The sequence below is a fragment of the Carica papaya genome, chromosome 3, assembly GCF_054855325.1.
Source record: "Carica papaya isolate Zhongbai chromosome 3, ASM5485532v1, whole genome shotgun sequence".
In the NCBI taxonomy this organism is placed as follows: domain Eukaryota; kingdom Viridiplantae; phylum Streptophyta; class Magnoliopsida; order Brassicales; family Caricaceae; genus Carica; species Carica papaya.
The window spans coordinates 5,732,622-5,753,952 of NC_142311.1; the positions used below are offsets into that span (position 1 = coordinate 5,732,622).

General features: G+C 34.6%; 1 protein-coding gene across 1 annotated transcript; it reads left to right on the forward strand.

The window, feature by feature from the left end:
- Window positions 1-1,785: 1,785 nt before the first annotated feature.
- LOC110815856 (uncharacterized) lies at window positions 1,786-20,890 on the forward strand. Its single transcript, XM_088215261.1, has 4 exons — window positions 1,786-2,240; window positions 3,441-3,677; window positions 14,481-17,179; window positions 20,764-20,890. The coding sequence occupies exons 1-3, from the start codon at window positions 1,956-1,958 to the stop codon at window positions 16,494-16,496; spliced, it is 2,538 nt and encodes an 845-aa protein (XP_088071387.1). The 5' UTR covers window positions 1,786-1,955; the 3' UTR covers window positions 16,497-17,179; window positions 20,764-20,890.
- The last annotated feature ends 441 nt before the right edge of the window (window positions 20,891-21,331 follow it).

Sequence of the window (21,331 nt, forward strand, 5' to 3'; positions counted from 1 at the left end):
CGCCTCATATTATCTTCTGCTCTTGACTTTTACAGCGCTTTTTTGAATTATTTATTTGTTTTTTGTAATTATTTTATTTTTTGTATTTACTCATATTAAAAAAAATATATATATATATATATAAACACTTTATTTTAAATAATTTTAGATTTTTACTCATCTTATCAAATCAACTCATCTCAAACTGTTTGGAATTATTTGAAAAAATGTGTGTTTAAAGTATTAGGATAAAATGTTAACTGCAAAAAAATAATTTATTATTCTCTTAAAAAAATAAAACATATATTTATTGTAAAACACTTTATGGCTAACATTTTGTATGTAATATAGATTTTAGTATAACATTAAGAAACTAATTAAGTAAATTGATTAACTAAAATTTAAAATCTTTAACTTAAAAAAATAAAACTTAAAATGTTAGATGTGATACTTTTTATATTATGAACAATGAAGTTTAAAGTATATATTTTAAAATATTTATAAGTATCTCAAATACCCTTTTAATTATTATTTTATCTCTTAAATTTAATATGATATATAAAATATTTTGTAATAAGTACGTATCATAAAAGATAATATAATAACATTATATATCTTATAATGATAACAATTAGGTAATAAAATTCATACGTTTGAGGCAACAATATATATTTATACAATATTGGGTTATAGTTTCTACCATGTTCTCTTTTCTTATTCATTCATATTTGTAATTTTTATATTTAAATTTTTAATGTACTTGTACTTAAAGCTTTTGATAATTCAATAAGAAATATGTACGAGCAACATACTTTAATTCAAATGTTATTCCATCTTCTTGTACAAAATGATATACCATTTCAATTATGATAAAAATCATGACTCTAAAAGAATCACATGCATCACACCTGCAATTTTAAAATACGATTTTTTTTTTTTGGATGCAAATATGACATGTCATTTATGTTTAAAGTTCTTTTCATTATATATCTTTTTAAATGTTCTTCATCTTTGTCATTCAAACAACTTTTTGAGAGATCTATTCGAAAATTAAAGAAATATTCTTAATTTTATTATCGAGTTTCAATCTAATCATTAAGTGAATTTTATTTGTAAGTCAACTCTTTTGAGATAAGAAGTATTAAATATTTTTTCTATTTTCTTGGTTTTTTAAAGAGAAATTAAGGTAAGATTATAAAAAAAATTGTATTATGAAAATATAAGTATGTAGTGTCCTATACAACCAAAATAACTAGTTTTTATAAGAGATTGTAGAAAATAGTAGAAATATCAAGTTGTTAATTTAAGAAATATGACATAAGTATAAGCTAACAACAGAATATTTATAAACTCAAGTTTGACACATACAATTAACTGAATCTATTTCACTATATTATTCATTATTGCTTATGATTTAGATTCTTGTTAGTTTATTATTATTGGGTAGTTGCATAAAATGTTGATATCTCGAAAAATCTAATTCACTGAATTATTCATTGTCTTAGTATTCGAGCAATAATTTCGATTCAACAATAACTTAATTACTTCTCAGACACTCTTATCTTATAATCTACACAAAATTCTTTTATAATTTTAGTATATTTGATATAAATTTATAAAAAAAATTGGTATACTCTTAATTTTGTCTTAAATTAGGTCTCAATCTAAATATTATATTTATATTATGTTTCAATGGAGAGAATTAAGCAGAAAAAATATTTATTAATTTTTTTTTAATATCTATATTCCAGGAATAATTTTTGACAAAAGGAAAAAAAAAAAAAAAAGAAAAAAGAAAGCTATGCAAACAAGTCCACGACAATCAAACAGGACCATAGACTGTCGACTCACAACCGTGAGTTTTTCTGTCTGGTTCGCAACCGCGAGAGAAGATTCTACGAAGATGTGCATAAAACCTTTTATCGTCATACGACTGGTGCTTGTTGTATTTCTCCCCACTGGCGAGAACTGAAAACATGCACTCGCAAGCTATGGCTTCTGTAGGATTTCTTCTTCATTCCCCAAAGCTCTTGTCTGCTCACACTTCACTTAATTCACCATCTTCTTCTCGCTCTTTTGGTTGTATGGTTCCTGGAAAAATTCACGGATGGAGTGACTTAAAAGTAAGTAGCAGATGTCATGGGAAGAAAATTTTTTCCTTGAGATCGGCTGTAGATGAGGTTTCCGTTATTGACCCACCTCCATCTCAACCTGATGGCGACAAGAGCCAATTCGTTGCCTCTTTGAAAGTAAAGTTATTGGTGAGTTTCTTAGATAATTGGCATTTCGCTCTCTTGGGCTTGATTATACGCTTATCCAATAACGAACTTAGGTTTTGAACTCATTTGCTCGTCTACCCTGATAAAATTGGAAATTGGGTATGCTTTGCCTTTATTGCTTCTTGATGATTGTGGATTGGGGCTGTTGGGTTTAGTTGAATTTTGGACTTTTATGGTTGTATGGACAATGCAGATTCAGCTTTACATGAGGGAGAAGTGAGTAAAATTTCATCTAGGATCTTTTCTAGTATGAAATTGTTTTCTATTTGAATTCCTACCCTGTGGAATAAAAAAAAGAAAGACTGATGAAGCATGGATTCTGTTGCCTATCACCTTTGGATTTGGAAGATGTGGTACCTATCTTAAAAACTTCTAACCTTTGCCATATAAGAGTGTATATGAGGTTAGGGTTTAGATTTAGGCCTTTCGAATCCTACCAATGTATCTATTTCACTGCAACTACTCTTTGCTTTTGACATTAAAGAAGTTTTGGCCTTTTTGAGGTATTTGTCATCTTTTGCTATTGCTGCATCATTACAAGCGGATTTCTAGGATTCAAGGTCCTGTATAGTTGAAGTAAACTGTTTTTCTAAATGTACATATATTTTATACCACAAATATGTATGGTTGTTGCAAATGAAAACAAGATGCGAAAAATGATTGTCAAATCATAGCTTGAGTTTGAAAAGAATATATTTCCTTTCAAACTCATCTAATATTTTTAGTATTAACTTTTTCGTATTGCTTTCGTTTTCAACAATGATACGTATTTCTGTATCAAAACAATTTGTGTTTAGAAAATAAAAACTCAAAACAGTTTTCTACAAATATTATGTGTCCAAACAATTAGCGCTTTATCTTCCTACTTACTACAGACCTTTCTTCTCAAAAAAAGAAGCTTAATACAGACCCTTCTTCTCAAGAAAAAAGGGTTCTCTACTTACCTTGATATATACTAATTTTTTAAGACCTGATATCTTGTTTATCGATCTTTTCATGCTCTGGCAAATTTTTTTTCGTTAATTCTCTTCATTAGAAATATAGATACAGTACTGAACACTTTTAGAAATATAAAACGTGAAATTAAACTTGCTGGCATGCAATCTGGCAGTGGTTGTTCTAGTATTTTTACTATGGTCTAATTTGGTAGTGCTTTGACATATATGAGTCAATCAAATGTAGAGTGCTGTTTCCGGACTTAATAGAGGTCTTGCTGCAAGTATAGATGATCTACAAAAAGCAGATGCGTCTGCAAAAGAGTTAGAAGCTGTTGGTGGGCCAGTGGACCTCACAGTTGATCTCGACAAGCTGCAAGGAAGATGGAAACTCATATACAGCAGCGCTTTCTCCTCCCGCACTCTAGGTGGAAGCCGTCCTGGACCTCCCACTGGAAGGTTACTTCCAATAACTTTGGGGCAGGTGTGGTAATCATATCTAGTAATTATCATGTTATTCTTTACTTCTAAGTTTTATGTTGACATAATACTGCCTTAACTATGGGCTTCGGAAACTGAAACACTTAGTGTGTGTTGACAACAAATGAGTTCCACAAAATTTTGTGGAATAATTTCAAAACCAATATTTTAAATTACAGAATTATTTCAAACTACGAAATTCATTTCCGAATGAATTCCGTAAGGATTTGATATAGTTCATTCAGAATTGCATGAAATTCAGTGGAATTGGGAAATAAATTCCATATTTCTAAGCAAAGTACTTTTATTCCCTCCTCCTCTTCTTCCTCCTCCTCCTCCTCCTCCTCCTCCTCTTCCTTATTCTTGTTAAATTCATATAAATGATAAAAGCTATATTGTCCTTGATATTCATTGTATAAATATTTTAAAAATTGGAATGATCATGCAATATACTAGGATGATAAAAACTATAATGATATATATCTTATAGTATGTATATAAATTATTGTTCAAGTGAGTTATCATATTTTATAGGACAAGTACCCAATTTAGTTCAATGAACTATAGTGAATATTACATTTTAATTTTAAATATTTTTTTAAATTTTTTTGTGAAATAAAAAGTGTGAAGTATACATTGAAAAATGAATTCTTTTTACATGTTCTTTTTATTACAAATGAGTTCCCCGAAATTTTGAGGTTGTTTCAAAAACACACTAACTCTGTTAGTTTTAAATAGAAAAAACTGAAAAAGCTTAAACTTGTTTGAATTAGAAAAAAATGAAAGTAAATCAAACTTAAAAAAAAAAATAAAAAAATAGTTAATTCTTCTTCTTCTTCTATCTCCTTCACCATTTATCTTCAATTTGCTTTACTCAAAAGAAAAGGGGCAAAGATGGAGAAGATGGATCCAAGGGTGCCCATCCTCTGGCTCTTTTACTGTGATGGTTAATGGGAAACCCCGTGATTGGTTTAGATCCTCTAGAAGGCTTAGACAAGGCGATCCCTTGTCCCTTTTTCTTTTCACTCTATTTGTGGATACTTTAAGCAGCATGTTGACTAGGGCATTCGAGAGGGGAGTAGTAAAGGGGTTGAGAGTTGGACTTCAGAATGTAGATGTGTCCTGTGGATGATACAATTTTATTCCTGGAGCATGATAATCAATCTATATTAAACGCTCTAACAATCATCCATGTATTCGAGTATGTCTTAGGGTTGGAAATCGACATGGGAAAAGTGGTCTAGTTGGGACAAACGTAGATAATGACCTTGTTAACTTCTTAGTGGATTTGATCGGATGTGGGAAGCTTTCATGGCCATTACATACTTCGGAGTTCCTTTAAGAGGTAACCCGAGTTGGAAGACTTCTTTGGGGGAGATAAAGATGAAGGTTGCCTAGCGTCTTTAGAGTTGGAGGAGGGGTCTTTTCTCTTTAGGGGGAAGGGTAATCTGGACAAACACTTGTCTAACTAGTATACCACTCTATTATCTCTGCTTGTTTAGGATTCATTTTGAGATAATTGAGATGATCAATGTTAGAATAAATTTTTTTTTTGGGGGCGGGGGAGGGGGAGAGGGGGGGGGGGGAGAGTGAGGGAGATGAGCGTCGAGATACTTAGTTAGATGGGAGATTTATTGTCAATTCAAGTATAATAGGGGTCTGGTGATGCGGAACCCATAATCAACAATGTGATAAAAAACTCGCAATACAAATTAGCACAAAAAACTTAATTCCTGGATAAACACATTCGACTTAATCTACAATCAACTGTGATTGGAATTAAGGTAATATGAATAAATGAGTTGATTAGAATGCCATAAGAAAGATCTTGATAAATAAACATCAATTCTCCACTTAACAAGAAGATTGAAAAAAACATCATTTGTTGAAAAGTTAGAAAGTTTTGAATTTTATTATCTTCAAACTTGAGTCTTGAATACAATTCTTGAGATATATTTATAGTTGTAGGTTAAGTAAAATGCAAGAAAAGAAAATCTCCTAATTAATTACAATCGTTTTTCTAGAAAAATAATAAATTACACAATTAAGAAAATAATAATAATTAATATAGATATGGTTGCCTATCTTGAATTAAATAAGATTTCTTTCCAATATTGTTGAGATGTTATCGTCCATGAAAAGATTTTTGAATTAAATATGATATGAACTTAAAATATGAGAAGATCTCTAGATAATTTCTTAATTTTAAAGAAATCTTTTTGAGAATTTCTTAATTTAAAGAAGATCTCTAGAAGATCTCTTAATTTAGTGAAGATCTTTGGAAGATTTCTTGATTATTTTCATATAGGAAAATAAGTGAATCTTGCCATGATCTTGGGAATTCGTCCATGATGTTATCCATGATCTTGTGAATTAAATGTTTTTGATTTAATATCCTTTTTTTTTTGGAAAGAAGTATCCCACCATGATCTTGTGTTTAATGCATTTGATTTCCCACATGTTGATTTTACTTCTTTTTTGAAATATATGATCTTGGCTTAGAAACTTAGAATGATATGATTGGATTCAACTTGGATTAGATTTTTGAAATTCCTTGATCTTGGTTTCTTTTTTATCATTTGAGAAAGATATGGAGAAGAAAAGGAAACTTTTCTTCTTGAGAGAAAAATCTCTCTGAGTGGGAAAAATCTCTCAAGGGTGGGGAAGATTTTCCCATGTGTTACTCTCGGATTTTAATAGAATTTTGGACTCTTTATTGGCCGATTCTTTTCTTGGCTTGGTTGGTTGCTTGAATAGTACAAGCCATCCATGTTTACATCATCTGGATATCGGGAATCATAGATGAAGGAATTTATCCCTATTGACGAAATGACTATGACACTTTCCTTGTGAAGCAAACTCTCTATGACATAAGGTGATATACGGTATCTACGGAAGTGATAGGGATGCGTGGGAAGCTCTTGCTAGTAGAACCACGAGTCATTGAAGTCCCTGAAAATTCATTTCCCAAACCCATCCATTGTTTTACCCACTCACTTGTATTCAAGTGGGAAATGGCTCTAGGACACTTTTCAGGGAAGATTTGTGGTTGGGGGACCAGATCTTAGCCACCAAATTCTCGAGGCTTTGGTAGTTATCTACTAGACATAGTACTTGCATCTCAAGCTTCATCATTAACATTGGTAACAACCTATCTTGGAACTTTTCACTTCAATCGAAACCTATTTGATAAAGAGACTGCCAATTTGACAACTTTATTGAATTTACTTAAACCTATATACATGACCATGCAACCTGTAGAAAATAAAAGAATTAATTCAGTTTTTATTTTTTGTTGTTATGAACCTAGTGTTTAGTCTAGCGGAGGTAATCACAAAGTTGGTGAGGTATAACAGATTTTGTTATTCCTCATTCCCATAAAGTTGTTAGAATTTTGTTAGGTTTTTGTTAGAATTTGGTTGCATGTTTCCTATAAATTGACACCTTATGCTGATGGAAAAATTAGGCAGAAGTAGAATTTCCATTCTTTAAAACTTCATGGTAGCAGAGCATATCTGATCCAAGTGAATCATTCTTGCTTTGTCGAAGTCACAAATGGCCACAGGTAAGCTTCCGTCTTCTCTACCCGAGGTCTCCTTGGGTTCCTATCATCACATATCCATCAACAACGGTGTGGATGAAATGTCTTCGTCCTTTATCACAGGACACAAACTAAAAGGCAATAATTACCTTCAATGGTCGTCGTTCGTTCTGCTGTTCATCCGAGGTAAGGGGCGCGACGAGTATCTCACTGGCGAACTCATACCTCCTCCCGCGGCTGACCTGAAGGCTCGTACATGGAAGATCGAAAACAGCATGGTCAAGTCATAGCTCATAACTTCAACGACTCCAGATATCAAAGAGAATTTCCTTCTCTATGAGACCACACATGAGATTTGGGAAGCGGCTCAGGAATTTTACTCCAACAAGGAGAACACCTCTGTCATCTTTGAGATAGAATCGACTCTTCACGATCTTCGGTGAGGTGAGTTAAGCGTAGTCCAATATTATAATGTTTTGACCCGCAGCTGGCAGCAATTGGATATCTTCGAAGAGCATCGATGGAGCTGTTTCGAAAATGCGAAAGTCTTCAAATCGATTGTTGAACAGAAGGGAGTCTTCAAATTTCTTTTGGGATTAAACAAAAACCTCGATGAGGTTCGGGGATGCGTGCTGAGTATCAAGCCATTGCCGCGTCTTTGTGAGGCCTTCTCTGAGATTCGGCGAGAAGAAAGCCGAAGGAAGTTCATGCTGGGAGACGCCGAACTCACCCACCAGACCATAAATTCCTTTGCGCTCACAACTTGAGAACTGGATGCTCATACGAAGAAGATGAGACCCTGGTGTGACCATTGTAGGAAGCTTAGGCACACACGCGAAAAGTGTTTGAAGCTTAGGCACACACGCGAAAAGTGTTTGAAGCTTCATGGCAAGCCGAATGATTAGAAGCTCTTCAAGCCAGAAAACTCAAACAAGCACCAGGGAAATCACGTGACTACTGAAGAAATTCACTTGCTACTGTGGAGAGAAGTCTCTTTAGTCCTGAACAGTTGGAAGCTCTCTAGCGCATGCTGTCCCAGAAAAGTTACTCGGTCAGTGCTTCAGTGGCACACAAAGGTAATATTTTTGGTTTGTCTGCTTACTCAGAAAAAGGGCAGGTTTGGGTTGTAGATTTAGGAGCATCTGATCATATGACTGGAGATGCCTCAATATTTCAAAAATACAGCAAGTGTAAAGAAGATTATTCAATCAAAATTACTGATGGGTCCCTCTCAAAAGTGGCAGGAACGGGTTCTGTAAATTTGTCTCCAAATTTGACTCTCTGCTCAGTCCTTCATATTCCAAATCTGGATTGTAATTTGTTATCAGTAAGCAAGTTATGTGAAGATTTAAATTGTGCTACCAAGTTTGTCTCTAACATGTGTGAATTTCAGGACTTGGATTCGGGAAGGATGATTGATAATGCTAGGATGAGCTCAGAACTATACTTGCTTCAAATCAATGCTTCGAGAAGACAAACTCACAATGCAATATATGCAAACTCTGTTTTTGCAAATAATGACCATGATATTATGTTGTGGCACTATAAAGTAGGACATTTAAATTTCGTGTATCTAAAAAGATTGTTCCCCTTGCTATTCAAAGAAAAAAATCCTATTTCATTTCAATGTGAAGTATGCCAATTTTTTAAGCATGTTCAAAGTTCAAATCAATATTTCTAGAAGACAAACTCACAATGCAGTATGTGCAAACTCTATTTCTGCAAATAATGACCATGATATTATGTTGTGGTAGTATAAAATAGGACATTTGAATTTCGTGTATCTGAAAAAGTTGTTCTCTTACTATTCAAAGAAAAAGATCCTATTTCATTTCAGTGTGAAGTATGCCAATTTTCTAAGTTTGTTCGAAGTTCAAATTAATGCTTCAAATCAATGCTTCTAGAAGACAAATTCACAATGCAGTATGTGCAAACTCTGGTTCTGCAAATAATGACCATGATATTATGTTGTGACACTATAAAGTAGGATATTTAAATTTCATGTATTGAAAAAGTTGTTCCCCTTACTATTCAAAGAAAAAGATCCTATTTCATTTCAGTGTGAAGTATACCAATTTTCGAAGTATGTTCGAAATTCATTTCCTAGTCTACCATACAAACCCTCAAAACCATTTGTATTTATTCATAGTGATGTATGGGGACTTTTCAGGGTCACCAACATCACCGGAACTAGGTAGTTTGTATCATTTATTGATGATCATACAAGAATTACCTAGGTGTTTCTTATGAAAGAAAAATTTTAAGTTGGACATCTCTTTAAAAAATTCCATACAATGATCCAAATACAATTTCATGCTATCATCCAAGTATTGAAATCCGACAATTCTTGTGAATACTTTGAAGCCACCCTTGAGAAAGATTTTACTGAACATGGTATTATTCACCAAAGCTCTTATGCACATACCCCACAACAAAACGGCATAGCCGAGAGGAAAAATAGACACATTTTTGAGATAGTTAGATCAATCATGTTCACCACTCATGTACCAAAATTTTTCTGGGGAGGCTGTTCTCACTGCTACTTGATAAACCGGATGCCCTCCCGTGTCCTAAAGTTCCAATCATCTTACACCATTCTTTCACAAACCTTTTCTGAATCTCATATCTTAAACACATTACCACTCAAAGTCTTTGGTTGTTCAACATATGTTCATATTCACACTCATCTCTGTGAGAAACTTGACCCAAGGGCCCTTAAATGCATATTTGTTGGATACTCTGCTAATAAAAAAGGATACAAATGTTTAGTTTCGGAAATTCGTTGATTTTATAACACAATGGATGTCACATTTTTTGAAAACCAACCATTTTACTCAACAACTGATATTCAGGAGGAGATATTTACTCAGAAATATCAGTTGTGGGATGTAAGCATACCTCCTCTATATCCACAGAGTCACCATCCACCAGATAAACTCTCTCTGGAGCTTAAACCTACAACCTCACATAAACATAAAAAACCTGAACCAAAGCTAGTTACAGAGAACACAGTACCTGCAACTAGTAAGTTATGTGTCTATATTAGAAGAAACAAAGGGAAGACACCTGAATCATCTAACCCTTGCCATGAATCCACCATTGATCCTGATGCCCAGAAATTGACAGGTAATGAGAATTCTATTCCTACTACAGATACTGACATTGACATACCTATTGTTTTGAGAAAAGGGACTCGGACATGCACCAAATATTCTCTAAAAGACTATATTTCATTAAACAAGTTATCTTCAGAACATCGTGCTTTTGTGTGCAGGTTAGACAGTTGCTCATCAAAGTTTAAAACAATCCATGAACCTTTGAAAATACCTGAATGGAGGATGGCTGTTCAAGAGGAAATTAAGGCACTTGAAAAGAACGGAACATGGAAATTAATTGATCTAGCTCTAGGGAAATATCAAATGGGGTGCAAGTGGGTCTTCACAACTAAATACAATCCAGATGGAAGTGTGAATCGGTATAAGGCTCGACTAGCCGCCAAAAGCTACACTCAGTCATATAGAATAGACTATCAAAAGACATTTGCTTTAGTAGCCAAATATAATATAATTCGGGTATTTCTCTCACTCGCCTCTAATCTTAATTTGCCACTCTGTCAGCTAGATGTGAAGAATGCATTTCTTAATAGTGATCTAGAGGAAGAAGTGTATATGGACATACTACTAGGATTTGAACTAGCAGATAGTCCTCGGAAAGTATACAAGCTGAAAAAGTTACTCTATGTTCTAAAGCAATTTCCAAGGGCATGGTTTGATAGATTCACAAGAGCAGTAAAACGGGAAATATATGAGCAATGTCAGTTTGATCATACACTATTTGTCAAACATTGTATCTCAGGTAAGAAAGCTATCTTGATTGTATATGTAGATGATATCATCTTTACAGGAGATTATATTGAGAAGATTCAGAAGCTCAAAGAATTCTTAGCCAAAGAGTTTGAAATTAAAGGTCTCGGAGTACTAAAGTACTTCATCGGAATGGAGGTGGCTAGATCCAAGAAAGAAATTTTAGTATCTCAACGAAAGTATGTTCTGCATCTTCTGAAGGAGACTGAGATGCTAGGAAGTAAGCCTGCTGACACTCCTATGGATCTAACCATCAAACTTGGATATGAAATCAGTGATAAAACAATTGATAGAGAAAGGTATCAAAAACTAGTTGGGAAGCTCATCTACCTAGCACATACAATACCCGACATCAGTTTTGCAGTAAGTACAGTAAGTCAATTCATGAATCAGTCAACTGAAGAACACATGAAAGCGGTATATTGAATTGTAAGATACCTAAAGATGACTTTAGGATAATGATTGTTTTTTCAAAAGACAGTGAAAAGAGATGTTGAAATCTACGCTTATGTAGATTGGGCAGACTCAATAAACGACAAACGGTCTACATCAGGGTATTGTACCTATGTTTGAGGAAACCTGGTCACCTGACGTAGTAAGAAACAGTCAGTTGTATCTCGTAGTAGTGCAGAATCTGAGTTTAGGGCACTTGCTCATGGTATATGTGAAGGTATGTGGCTAAGAAGGATACTTGTCGAAATAAAGGTTCCTAACAACATTTGTATGAAAGTTTGGTGTAATAATCAATCAACCATCAGTATGGTTAAGAATCATGTACATCATGACATAACTAAACATGTGGAGATTGATCCTCACTTTATCAAAGAGAAGTTAGAAAATAGGACTATAACACTTATGCACATTCCAACTAGTCAACAGATTGCAGACATCCTAACAAAGGCTCTACCAAAAAGGATCTTTGATGACATAACATTCAATCTAGATTTAGTCAACATATACGTAAACTAGATTGAGGGAGAGTGTAGAAAATGAAAGAATCAATTCAGTTTTTATTTTTTGTTGTTACTAGCCTAGTGGAGGTAATCATAAAGTTGGTGAGGTATAACAAATTTTGTTATTCCTCCTTCTCATAAAGTTGTTAGAATTTTGTTAGAATTTGGTTGTATGTTTCCTATAAATTGACACCTTATGGTGATGGAAAATTAGGCAGAAGTAGAATTTCCATGATAGCTGAATTTGGATCCTTAAATCTTCTGGCTTATTCATTTGCAAATCCTTCTATACTCATCTCATAACAAAACCCAGTGACATAAAATTTCACATTGCCAAAGCATTTTGGAAAGCTAGAGTTCCTTCAAAAGTGAAGGTTTTTTCTTAGACTACTATTAACCAGAAGCTCAAAACTAATGATCTGATTCAAGTCCAGTGCCCCCACCGTGCCTTCTCCCTTGATGTATGTGTTATATGCTTCAGAGATGGTGTGACTCATTCCCATTTATTCTTATTACTGCTCCATGACTTGGAGAATGTGGGTGGATCTTATGAATAAGTTTGACATCATCTAGGTCGTGCCCCCTATTGTTGAGTGCCTATGAATTCATGCTTATAGGGGGTGGGTGTGAGGAAAGCAACCACTGAAGGGGCTATTTTTGTCTGACTCTGGTGCATTTGGCTTGCAAGAAATAATAAGATCTTTCACGATCGGTCCATGTCCTCCTACGAGCTTATTGCGACTGTTTCGTTCATGGTCTCACTTTTGGGCTAAAGTTCATGGTTATTTCCAGGAGAGTGGCATCCTGGAGCTCCATCGAAATTGGGACTGTATCATTTCTATAGGATAAGGGTGTAGTGGTGTTTCACATGTGCTTTTTCTTTCCGTTGTTTCTCTTTTTTGGAGGATGTCTTATTCCCTATTTCTGTTATCTATCTCTTTTCCTCCTATTTAATATTACTTTTTTTATCAAAAAAATAAATGTTGCATGACAAATTGTGTAAAAATAATATATAATGGATATTATACATATATATATAAACAGATTAACATAGAATTGGAATTCATTTCTATGCTAATTTGTTCCAAACTAAACTGTCGTGGAATAAAACGTCCTTCATTTTCTAGTGATAAGAAAATTAGAAAACATACTTTTAGATTTTTTCTGAATTGAAAGGGAAGTTTATAACAAACCTAGTTTTGTTCATTTTAAACTGAATTAGGAGTTTTTTTTTTAAAAAAAATTATGTCTGTTGAGAACAACCGGTTGCCAACAGAAGGATATAAACAGGAAAACAAAGGATTCGCAGGGGAGCAGAAGTAGCTTACAAGCTTCAGCTGCCCCCTTCCTCTCAAATCTACTTGGTGTTTCATGTATCACATCTCAAGAAATATATTGAAGGAGGAGACATGGTGATAGAGAACTTATTAGGCAAGACAGGAGAAGACGTACCCAGTGTTCAACCCTAACAAATACTACAACACAAGGTCATCCTACAAGAAACACTGCCTGTAAAACAAGTTCTGATACAGTGGGACGACACTTCATTAGAAGAATGTATTTGGGAAGATTATGAGCATATACAACAACAGTTTCCACATCTTAACCTTGAGGACAAGGTTAATGCTCAGGGAGAGTGTATTGTCAAGAAACCACTGAAGCCTCTGGCGGTTTACTACAAAAGAAAGGGTAAAATGGGTAATATGTATGCAGGGGCAAAAGAGACCTTTACCGTGTAACCGATTATGGTTAGGGTTGGTGAAATAGAAAAACCGACTGAAAGAGATTCTTATCTGCAGGCTGTTCGGCCATTGCAACCTCCAGACACGCCTGGAGTTTCCCGCTCCCCTCTCCCACTTATTTTCTCCGCCATTTGTAGCTTATAAATAGTCCAGATCTCTATGAATGAAAGCATGAAACAAAATCTATTTACCTCCAGCAATCAATTTCTCTCTTTCTCTGTTATTTCTCTCTCCCTCTCTCTCTCTCTTTGCAGATCAGAGCCATGAGTAAGGCTTTTGACAGCTGTTATGTTCTTTTACCCTTTGGTATGAAATCTAGCGCTAAGAATGTACTAAGATATCATTGTTTGTATCCAAGCTCGTAAAATTTATCACATAGCATTAATTTGTTCCATTGCCTGCAAGGACCACTATCACCATCGGTCTTAGGGAGAATGAAGGAAAAAAAAGGAATATTGATATAGAATTATCCCTTGGTAATTATATTATATTTTCGTTTGAGGAGTAATAATTAAACTCCCCGGAAATGTTAATTGAGAATGTAGTAAGATATTAAAGGCTTATTGAAAATTAATTAAAATGTTAAGTTCATACTTTATAGAAGTCAAAGACTAAGTAAATAATACATGTAATTTAGGATCAAATATGTAATTTATTCCTTTGCCAACTCTTGGAAAGAAACTGATGGAGTATGCTGCATCCTCAAAGGTCATCAGAGCAGTTTCTTTCAGCAGCTCAAATTTTCTCCCTCAAGACGAGGCATCTGCAGCCCATCTAAATCTAAAGCCTCTAAATTCAAAGATCTCAAGCTACATGAGAAGTGGTTTGATTCAGGAAGCCCAGAAGCTATTTGATGAAATGCCTCAAAGAAACATCGTCACATGGAACGCCATGCTTCATGGCTACTTCCAAAACAAGCAACTTGACAGGGCAATGTCCTTGTTCCATCAGATGCCGCAGCGTGATATTTTTTCCTACAATACTCTGATTATGGGGTTGATGCAGGGTGGTGATGTGGATGCTGCAAAGGTAATCTTTAATGGTATGGCAGTTAGAGATGTTGTGTCGTGGAACTCAATGGTTTCAGGTTATGTCCGGAATGGATTGATTGAGGAGGCTGTTCAGATGTTTGATGAGAGTCCCCTGAGAGATGTGATTTCATGGAACTTGGTGATAGGGGGGCTTGTGAAATGTGGGAAACTTGATTTGGCTGAAGATTATTTTAGGAAAATGAGTGTTCGAGATGTTGTTTCTTGGACAATTATGATTTCAGGACTTGCAAGAGCTGGACGGATTATTGAAGCTCGACATCTGTTTGAAGACATGCCCATAAAGGATATTCAAGCTTGGAATGCCATGATAGTTGGATATTTAGAAAATGGGCATGTTGACCCAGCAAAACTTTTGTTTCAACAAATGCCCAAACGGGATTTTGAGTCTTGGAAGCTATTTATAGGTGGGTTGGTAAATTGTAGACAAGTTAGTGATGGTATGAGGTATTTCATGGAAATGCCTCATAAATGTCAAAAGACTTGGAATTCTATCCTGCTAAGACTGATAAGAAATGGCCAAATGCATGAGGCTCATGCATTTCTAGAGAAAAGCCCATATGGTGATGTTGTGTCGTGGACAAATTTGATTGTTGGATATTTTGAAATAGGTGACGTTGGAAGCGCCATTAAGCTCTTTGAAATGATGCCCGCCCGAGATGCCACCATGTGGAATGTTATAATATTTGGATTAGGAGAAAATAACCATGGGGAAGAAGGTGTGAAATTTTTTCTCAGAATGAGAGAGTCTGGTCCATTCCCTGATGAAGCTACATTTACTAGTGTTCTTACAATCTGTTCATGCTTGCCATCCTTACGACTTGGAAGACAAACTCACACACTGGCAATTAAAATGGGATTCAATCATTTCACAGCTGTTTCTAATGCAATGGTCACAATGTATGCGAGATGTGGAAATGTACACTCTGCGTTGGTTGAATTTTCATCCATGCCACACCATGATGTCATTTCTTGGAATTCTATAATCTGTGGATTTGCTCACCATGGAAATGCTGAAAAAGCTTTGGAAATATTTGAGCAAATGAGACCAGCAAATGTTAAACCAAATCAAATTACCTTTATTGGAGTTCTGTCTGCCTGTAGTCATGTAGGTTTGGTGGCAAAGGGCAAATTTTACTTCGATTATATGAAAAACAAATGTCTTCTTCAACCAACAACTGAGCATTATACGTGCATTGTTGATTTATTGGGGAGATTTGGACTCATAGATGAGGCAATGCATGTTTTAGATGACATGAGAGCTGATGGAATCGAAATTCCTGCAAGTGTTTGGGGAGCTTTGCTGGGAGCCTGTAGAATACACAATAAGATGGAGTTGGGTGAGATTGCTGGAGAGAAGGTTTTAGAAGTAGAGCCTGATAACTCAGGCGTCTACCTAATTTTGTCAGAAATGTATTTGACTTGTGGAAGAATTGAAGATGCCGAGAGAATTTGGTACAAAATGAAAGAGAAGAGGGTCAAGAAGCAACCGGGTTGTAGTTGGATAGAGATAAATGACAGTGCTCATGTATTTCTTTCAGGTGACTGTTCACATTATGAATTCTTCAACATCTATTATGTTCTACACTTGTTACAAACAGAGATGGAGAGTAACATATTAAAGTCAAATATTGCTAGGAAGCAGTTAGAAAGTTCACATGCCTGTTATGGCTAAAAGTATATTGCTTGCACATCGTATCAGATTTAGTGATAGGGAAACAAGAATCCAATCAGTGCAAACATCGACAACCATATGCATTTAGCTTAGAGCTCAAAGTTGGCACATTTTTGATATTCCCAGAATGCAAATCGAAGGATCCATGGAAGGATAAAATCTTTTCACTGACAAAGAAGAAACATATTGCCGAAAATATAATTGGATTGATATGCTCACGTTGTGACATGTAAGTTAAAATGAAAGCATTCTTTAAGAAGACAACAAACAAGAAATAACAACCAAAGATGATCTTAATAAGAGTTAAAGAGGAAAATTTCATCCATACCCAAACTGCAAAGAGATTAATCAGTTAGAGAAGTATTGTTGGTACAAACTTGGAGTGCAGTGTAGGTCTTGCAAGGAATTTGGACATGTTGAGAAGGTCTGCAAGTTCAAAATCAATAAGAAACGAAAAACTCATGTTGTTGATAATCTGGAGAAATTGTTTTTGGCACTTGCTACTCAACTAGCTTTTTGCGGTGAGACTTTGCTGATTGACAGTGGCTGTAGCCATCTCACGAGTCCTGACTGAGGCACATCCAAGATTCTTGACGCCTCATACAACTCAAGAATGAAGATAGGAAATGAAAAGTATTTAGAGGTGGAAAGAAGAGGATACGTAGCTGTGACCACTTAAAAAGGTACTAAAACCTTCTATTGATATTCTTTTGTGCTTAAGCTTTAATTTGTTGAGTGTGGACCAAATCCTTCAAAAAAGTATTCTGAATGATACTAATGGCACTATAAATGATATCCTTCAAAAAAGCTTTAATTTGTTGAGTGTGGACCAAATCCTTCAAAAAAGTATTCTGAATGATACTAATGGCACTATAAATGATATCCTTCAAAAAAGCTTTAATTTGGTATTTGATAATATGTTTTGCACTATAAATGATACTAATGGTACTAAATTGAAGAAAGTTGGGATGAAAGAAATAGATATTCCTCTCTAAATCTAGATAATGCTCATGCAGTAAATGTCATGAGGATGACACTATCTCATTAAAAGATTGAGCATTGCCACTTGCAGTCCCTTAAAAGTTTGTTTTATAAAGATTTACTCCAAAACATGCCTGCAGAGGAGAAAGTTTTGGATACATGGAATCTCTGAAACAGGTAGGTAGAGTAGGCTGCCCTTTCTGAAAGGGTAAAACTTGGAGAGCCTCAAACAAGCAGCAATTTGTACACATGAAAAAGTGTGGTACAATGAATATTTGTTCCTTAAATGGAAGCAAGTACTTTCTAATTTTCACAGATGATCTTAAATGATGCGCTTGGTTTATTTCCTAAGTCATTTGGTTGGAAATCAAAGTGGGATGAGAATCTAGGTTGTTAGGTCTGATAATGAATCTGAAAATACAAACAAGAGGGTTGATAATTTTTATGAGAATACTAGTGTTCATCACCAACTAACAGTCCACTACACCCCTCAACAAAATGGGGTGAGTGAATGAAAGAATAGGAGCATCCTGTAAGTGGCTAGATGTTTGCTGTATAGAAAAAAACGCAAAGAAATTCTGGGGTGAAGCAAATGGTACTGCTGTGTACATATTGAATTGGCTGCCCACTAAAGCCTTGAAGAACATGACTTCGTTTGAAGCTTATTTTGGTAAAAAACTAGTAATAGAGCACTTCAGAGTATTTGGAATCATATGCTACGTTTATGTTCTTGATGTGGAGAAATGAAGGGTTTGTAGACCATTTCAAGGGAAGACGACATGTTCCTGAAAAATTAGCAATGGTTAAATATAGGGTTTGTAGACAGTTTGAAACCTGGCCCAGGCACTATATGGTTGCTAAGAAACTTAGCAATTTGTCCTTAAGGGCTTTTGTACAATTTCAAGGGAAGACAATTACTACTTCCTAATAATTGATCATCTTACTATATCCAGATGACCTATAGGTGACTGGAAGCAATAAGGGCCTGTAGACAATTTCAAGGCTCAAATGAAAGAGTTTAAGCTGACACGTTAACTGCCACGTGTAAAAAGAATACTACATCACCTTCCCCATGTACACTTGATTAACAGAGTTAACATATATGTTCACGGACATTTTCTTTCCATCCAATAAAGGGTTTATTCGAACATAAATTAAAAGTTCAGTGTGTATTTGAACCTAAAAAATGTGTATGAGTTTATTTGAAGATTTTTGAATATTACTAGAATATTTTGCTTATTTTAGCCATAAATTTGTATTTGAGTGTTCCCTTAATAAAACCCAGAAAAATTCTGCATCATTTTGCGACCTTTTTAGTCCAAACCAACAGAAACTCAGGGTTGCATAATTGTATATTATTGTCTCTTTCATGTGAATTTCATGTTGTCATTGTTACAAAATATAGGATTGTTTGGTTCTCTTTTTCTTTTGATATTATACTATGTAAAAAGGTGCTACCTCTCAACTATGACTGCAAAACCTAGAATTTTCATAAAACTTGATTTCCCATATGTAAGATCTTTTTTTCTGACTTGAGGCTGATGCTGCCAAATATTGCTGGTAAGAACACTATCATCTCTGTACTCTGTCTTCTTAGCATTTATAGGACTTTTATTGTTGTCATTATGCATGATAACCTTAGACTGTGGTTTTGGATGTCTATTATAATTCTTCGAAAGTGAGGATCATTTGCGTTCAACCCTGTTTTTGGTTCTTGTCATTATTTGGACATGGAGTCATATGATTCTATTAGTAGAGAGATCTCTCTGTCTAATTGCAAGTAAAAAAAGATTGTGAATGAAAGGATAAAATACTATGGATGATTAAAATTTGAAAAAATAAAAGAAAGGAAGGGATTGTTGTAATATTTTGGTTGGTTTAGTTTTATAAAGGAAACAATAAAGTACTTTGGGAAAATAGTCAGTAATACCCTCTATCAATAGAAAATGAAATTAAATAGTAAGGATAAAATAAAAAGTTTTCCTTTTAAAATTTTAAGCACTTTCATATCTCCTAATTTGGAGGAATAAAAGATTAAAGTGTTAAAGGAAAGAGACAGATGTTACCATATCTTCATTTTATTAACTACTAATTATTTTTGTTTAAATAAGTGCAAGGAGGGTAGACATCCTTCCATTTCCTTTTCTTTTGTCTACTTTCTTCAATTCAAAATATTGACACTTGCAAAAATGCATGAAATAAACAAGAAAAGTGTACTCTAGATCCAAATGAAGTAAATGAAATTACCAGGACTAGGTTGGAGAGACACTGACTTCAAATTGGACGAGCTCTAATATTTGAGCTGTTGTCCTCATCATAGTCTTAATCTTCTTTTTATATGCTGTGAATCGAGTGAAGTCAATGGTGAGAGCTGGCAAAAGTCAAATAAAAAAACTGAAGTTGTCTTTGTATGTCATGAATCACATGAGGGGAGAATCTGTTTGATATGTAATTCTTTGGAATCCTTACTACTGATGGTAGAGAAACATCTTGATGCTCCATGTTATGAGTAATATTATGGTATATTAGGGAGAACAAATGATGTGTTAAGTGGTTGGATAAGTGTATTGGGGAGAATAGGTCGGTATGTATTTATGTGTAAAACAATGTGTTAAATATGGACATATATATTGGGGAGGATAAGTCTAGATAAGGACAAGGAGGTAGTTAATTAACTTCTAGATAATTACCCTTTCTCTAGTATAAATACATGCAGTCTTTGATAAATTTTTAGGCAAGAAAAAATTTATGAAAAAATGTTGAGTACTTTCTTACTCAAGAGATTATTGGATTCTCTCTTAATGAGTCTGTACTATTCACAATATTCCATGACGAAATCCATAAGTTCAGACTAACACTTCACTATAGCCAAAATGTTGCCATGCAGGTTTTAGGGGTATTTGAACTCCCTTATCAGTCTCAACTATCCAACTTTTATCATGTATAATACATATTAACTATTTGCTCTTTAGCAGTGGATTATTATTATTATTTGTAAATTTTATGCAACAGACCCATCACCGCAATGGATTTTATCAAACCTACTCTATTGTGATATATATAAATGTCATCCTCCCCTTAAAGAATGCATGCGGATTTCTAATTTTTCCTACATTGATAATTCCTAATTTACTGGAAAATATTTAGAATAACTCTATCGTGCATCATTGTAATTGCATTCTTCCATCTCTTTGTTTAGAATTTAAAGATCACAAAAGCTATTCTACCCAGAGAAATTTGAGTTCATTATTCTTCTTCTGTCTCAGAAGTAGTATTTTGATGTCAGGTTTTTCAACGCATTGATGTCCTGAGTAAAGATTTTGATAATATAGTAGAACTTGAATTGGGAGCTCCATGGCCATTTCCACCTGTTGAAGTGACTGCTACATTAGCCCACAAGTTTGAACTCATAGGTTGGTGGTTCTTAATGAACCTAATTCTTATACTGTTATCCTTATCATCTGGCATTCATTACTCCATTACATTTTGTGTAAATGCCATAACAATTGATTGTGATAATGCCCAGGAACATCAAATATCAAAATAACATTTGAGAAAACAACTGTAAAAACAACTGGGAACCTATCACAACTTCCACCTTTAGATGTGCCTAGAATTCCAGATGCCTTGAGGCCCCCATCTAACACGGGAACTGGTGAATTTGAGGTTACCTATCTCGATGCTGATACACGAATCACCAGAGGCGATAGAGGGGAGCTTAGGGTTTTTGTGATCTCGTAACAACTCGACATGCACAGCTTCTTGTCACTTGAATTGTATTTGTACATCAACTCCTGCTGTATATATGAACGAGCTCAAAAAAAACTTTGGAGCAAGCATTTGGTTTCTCCGAG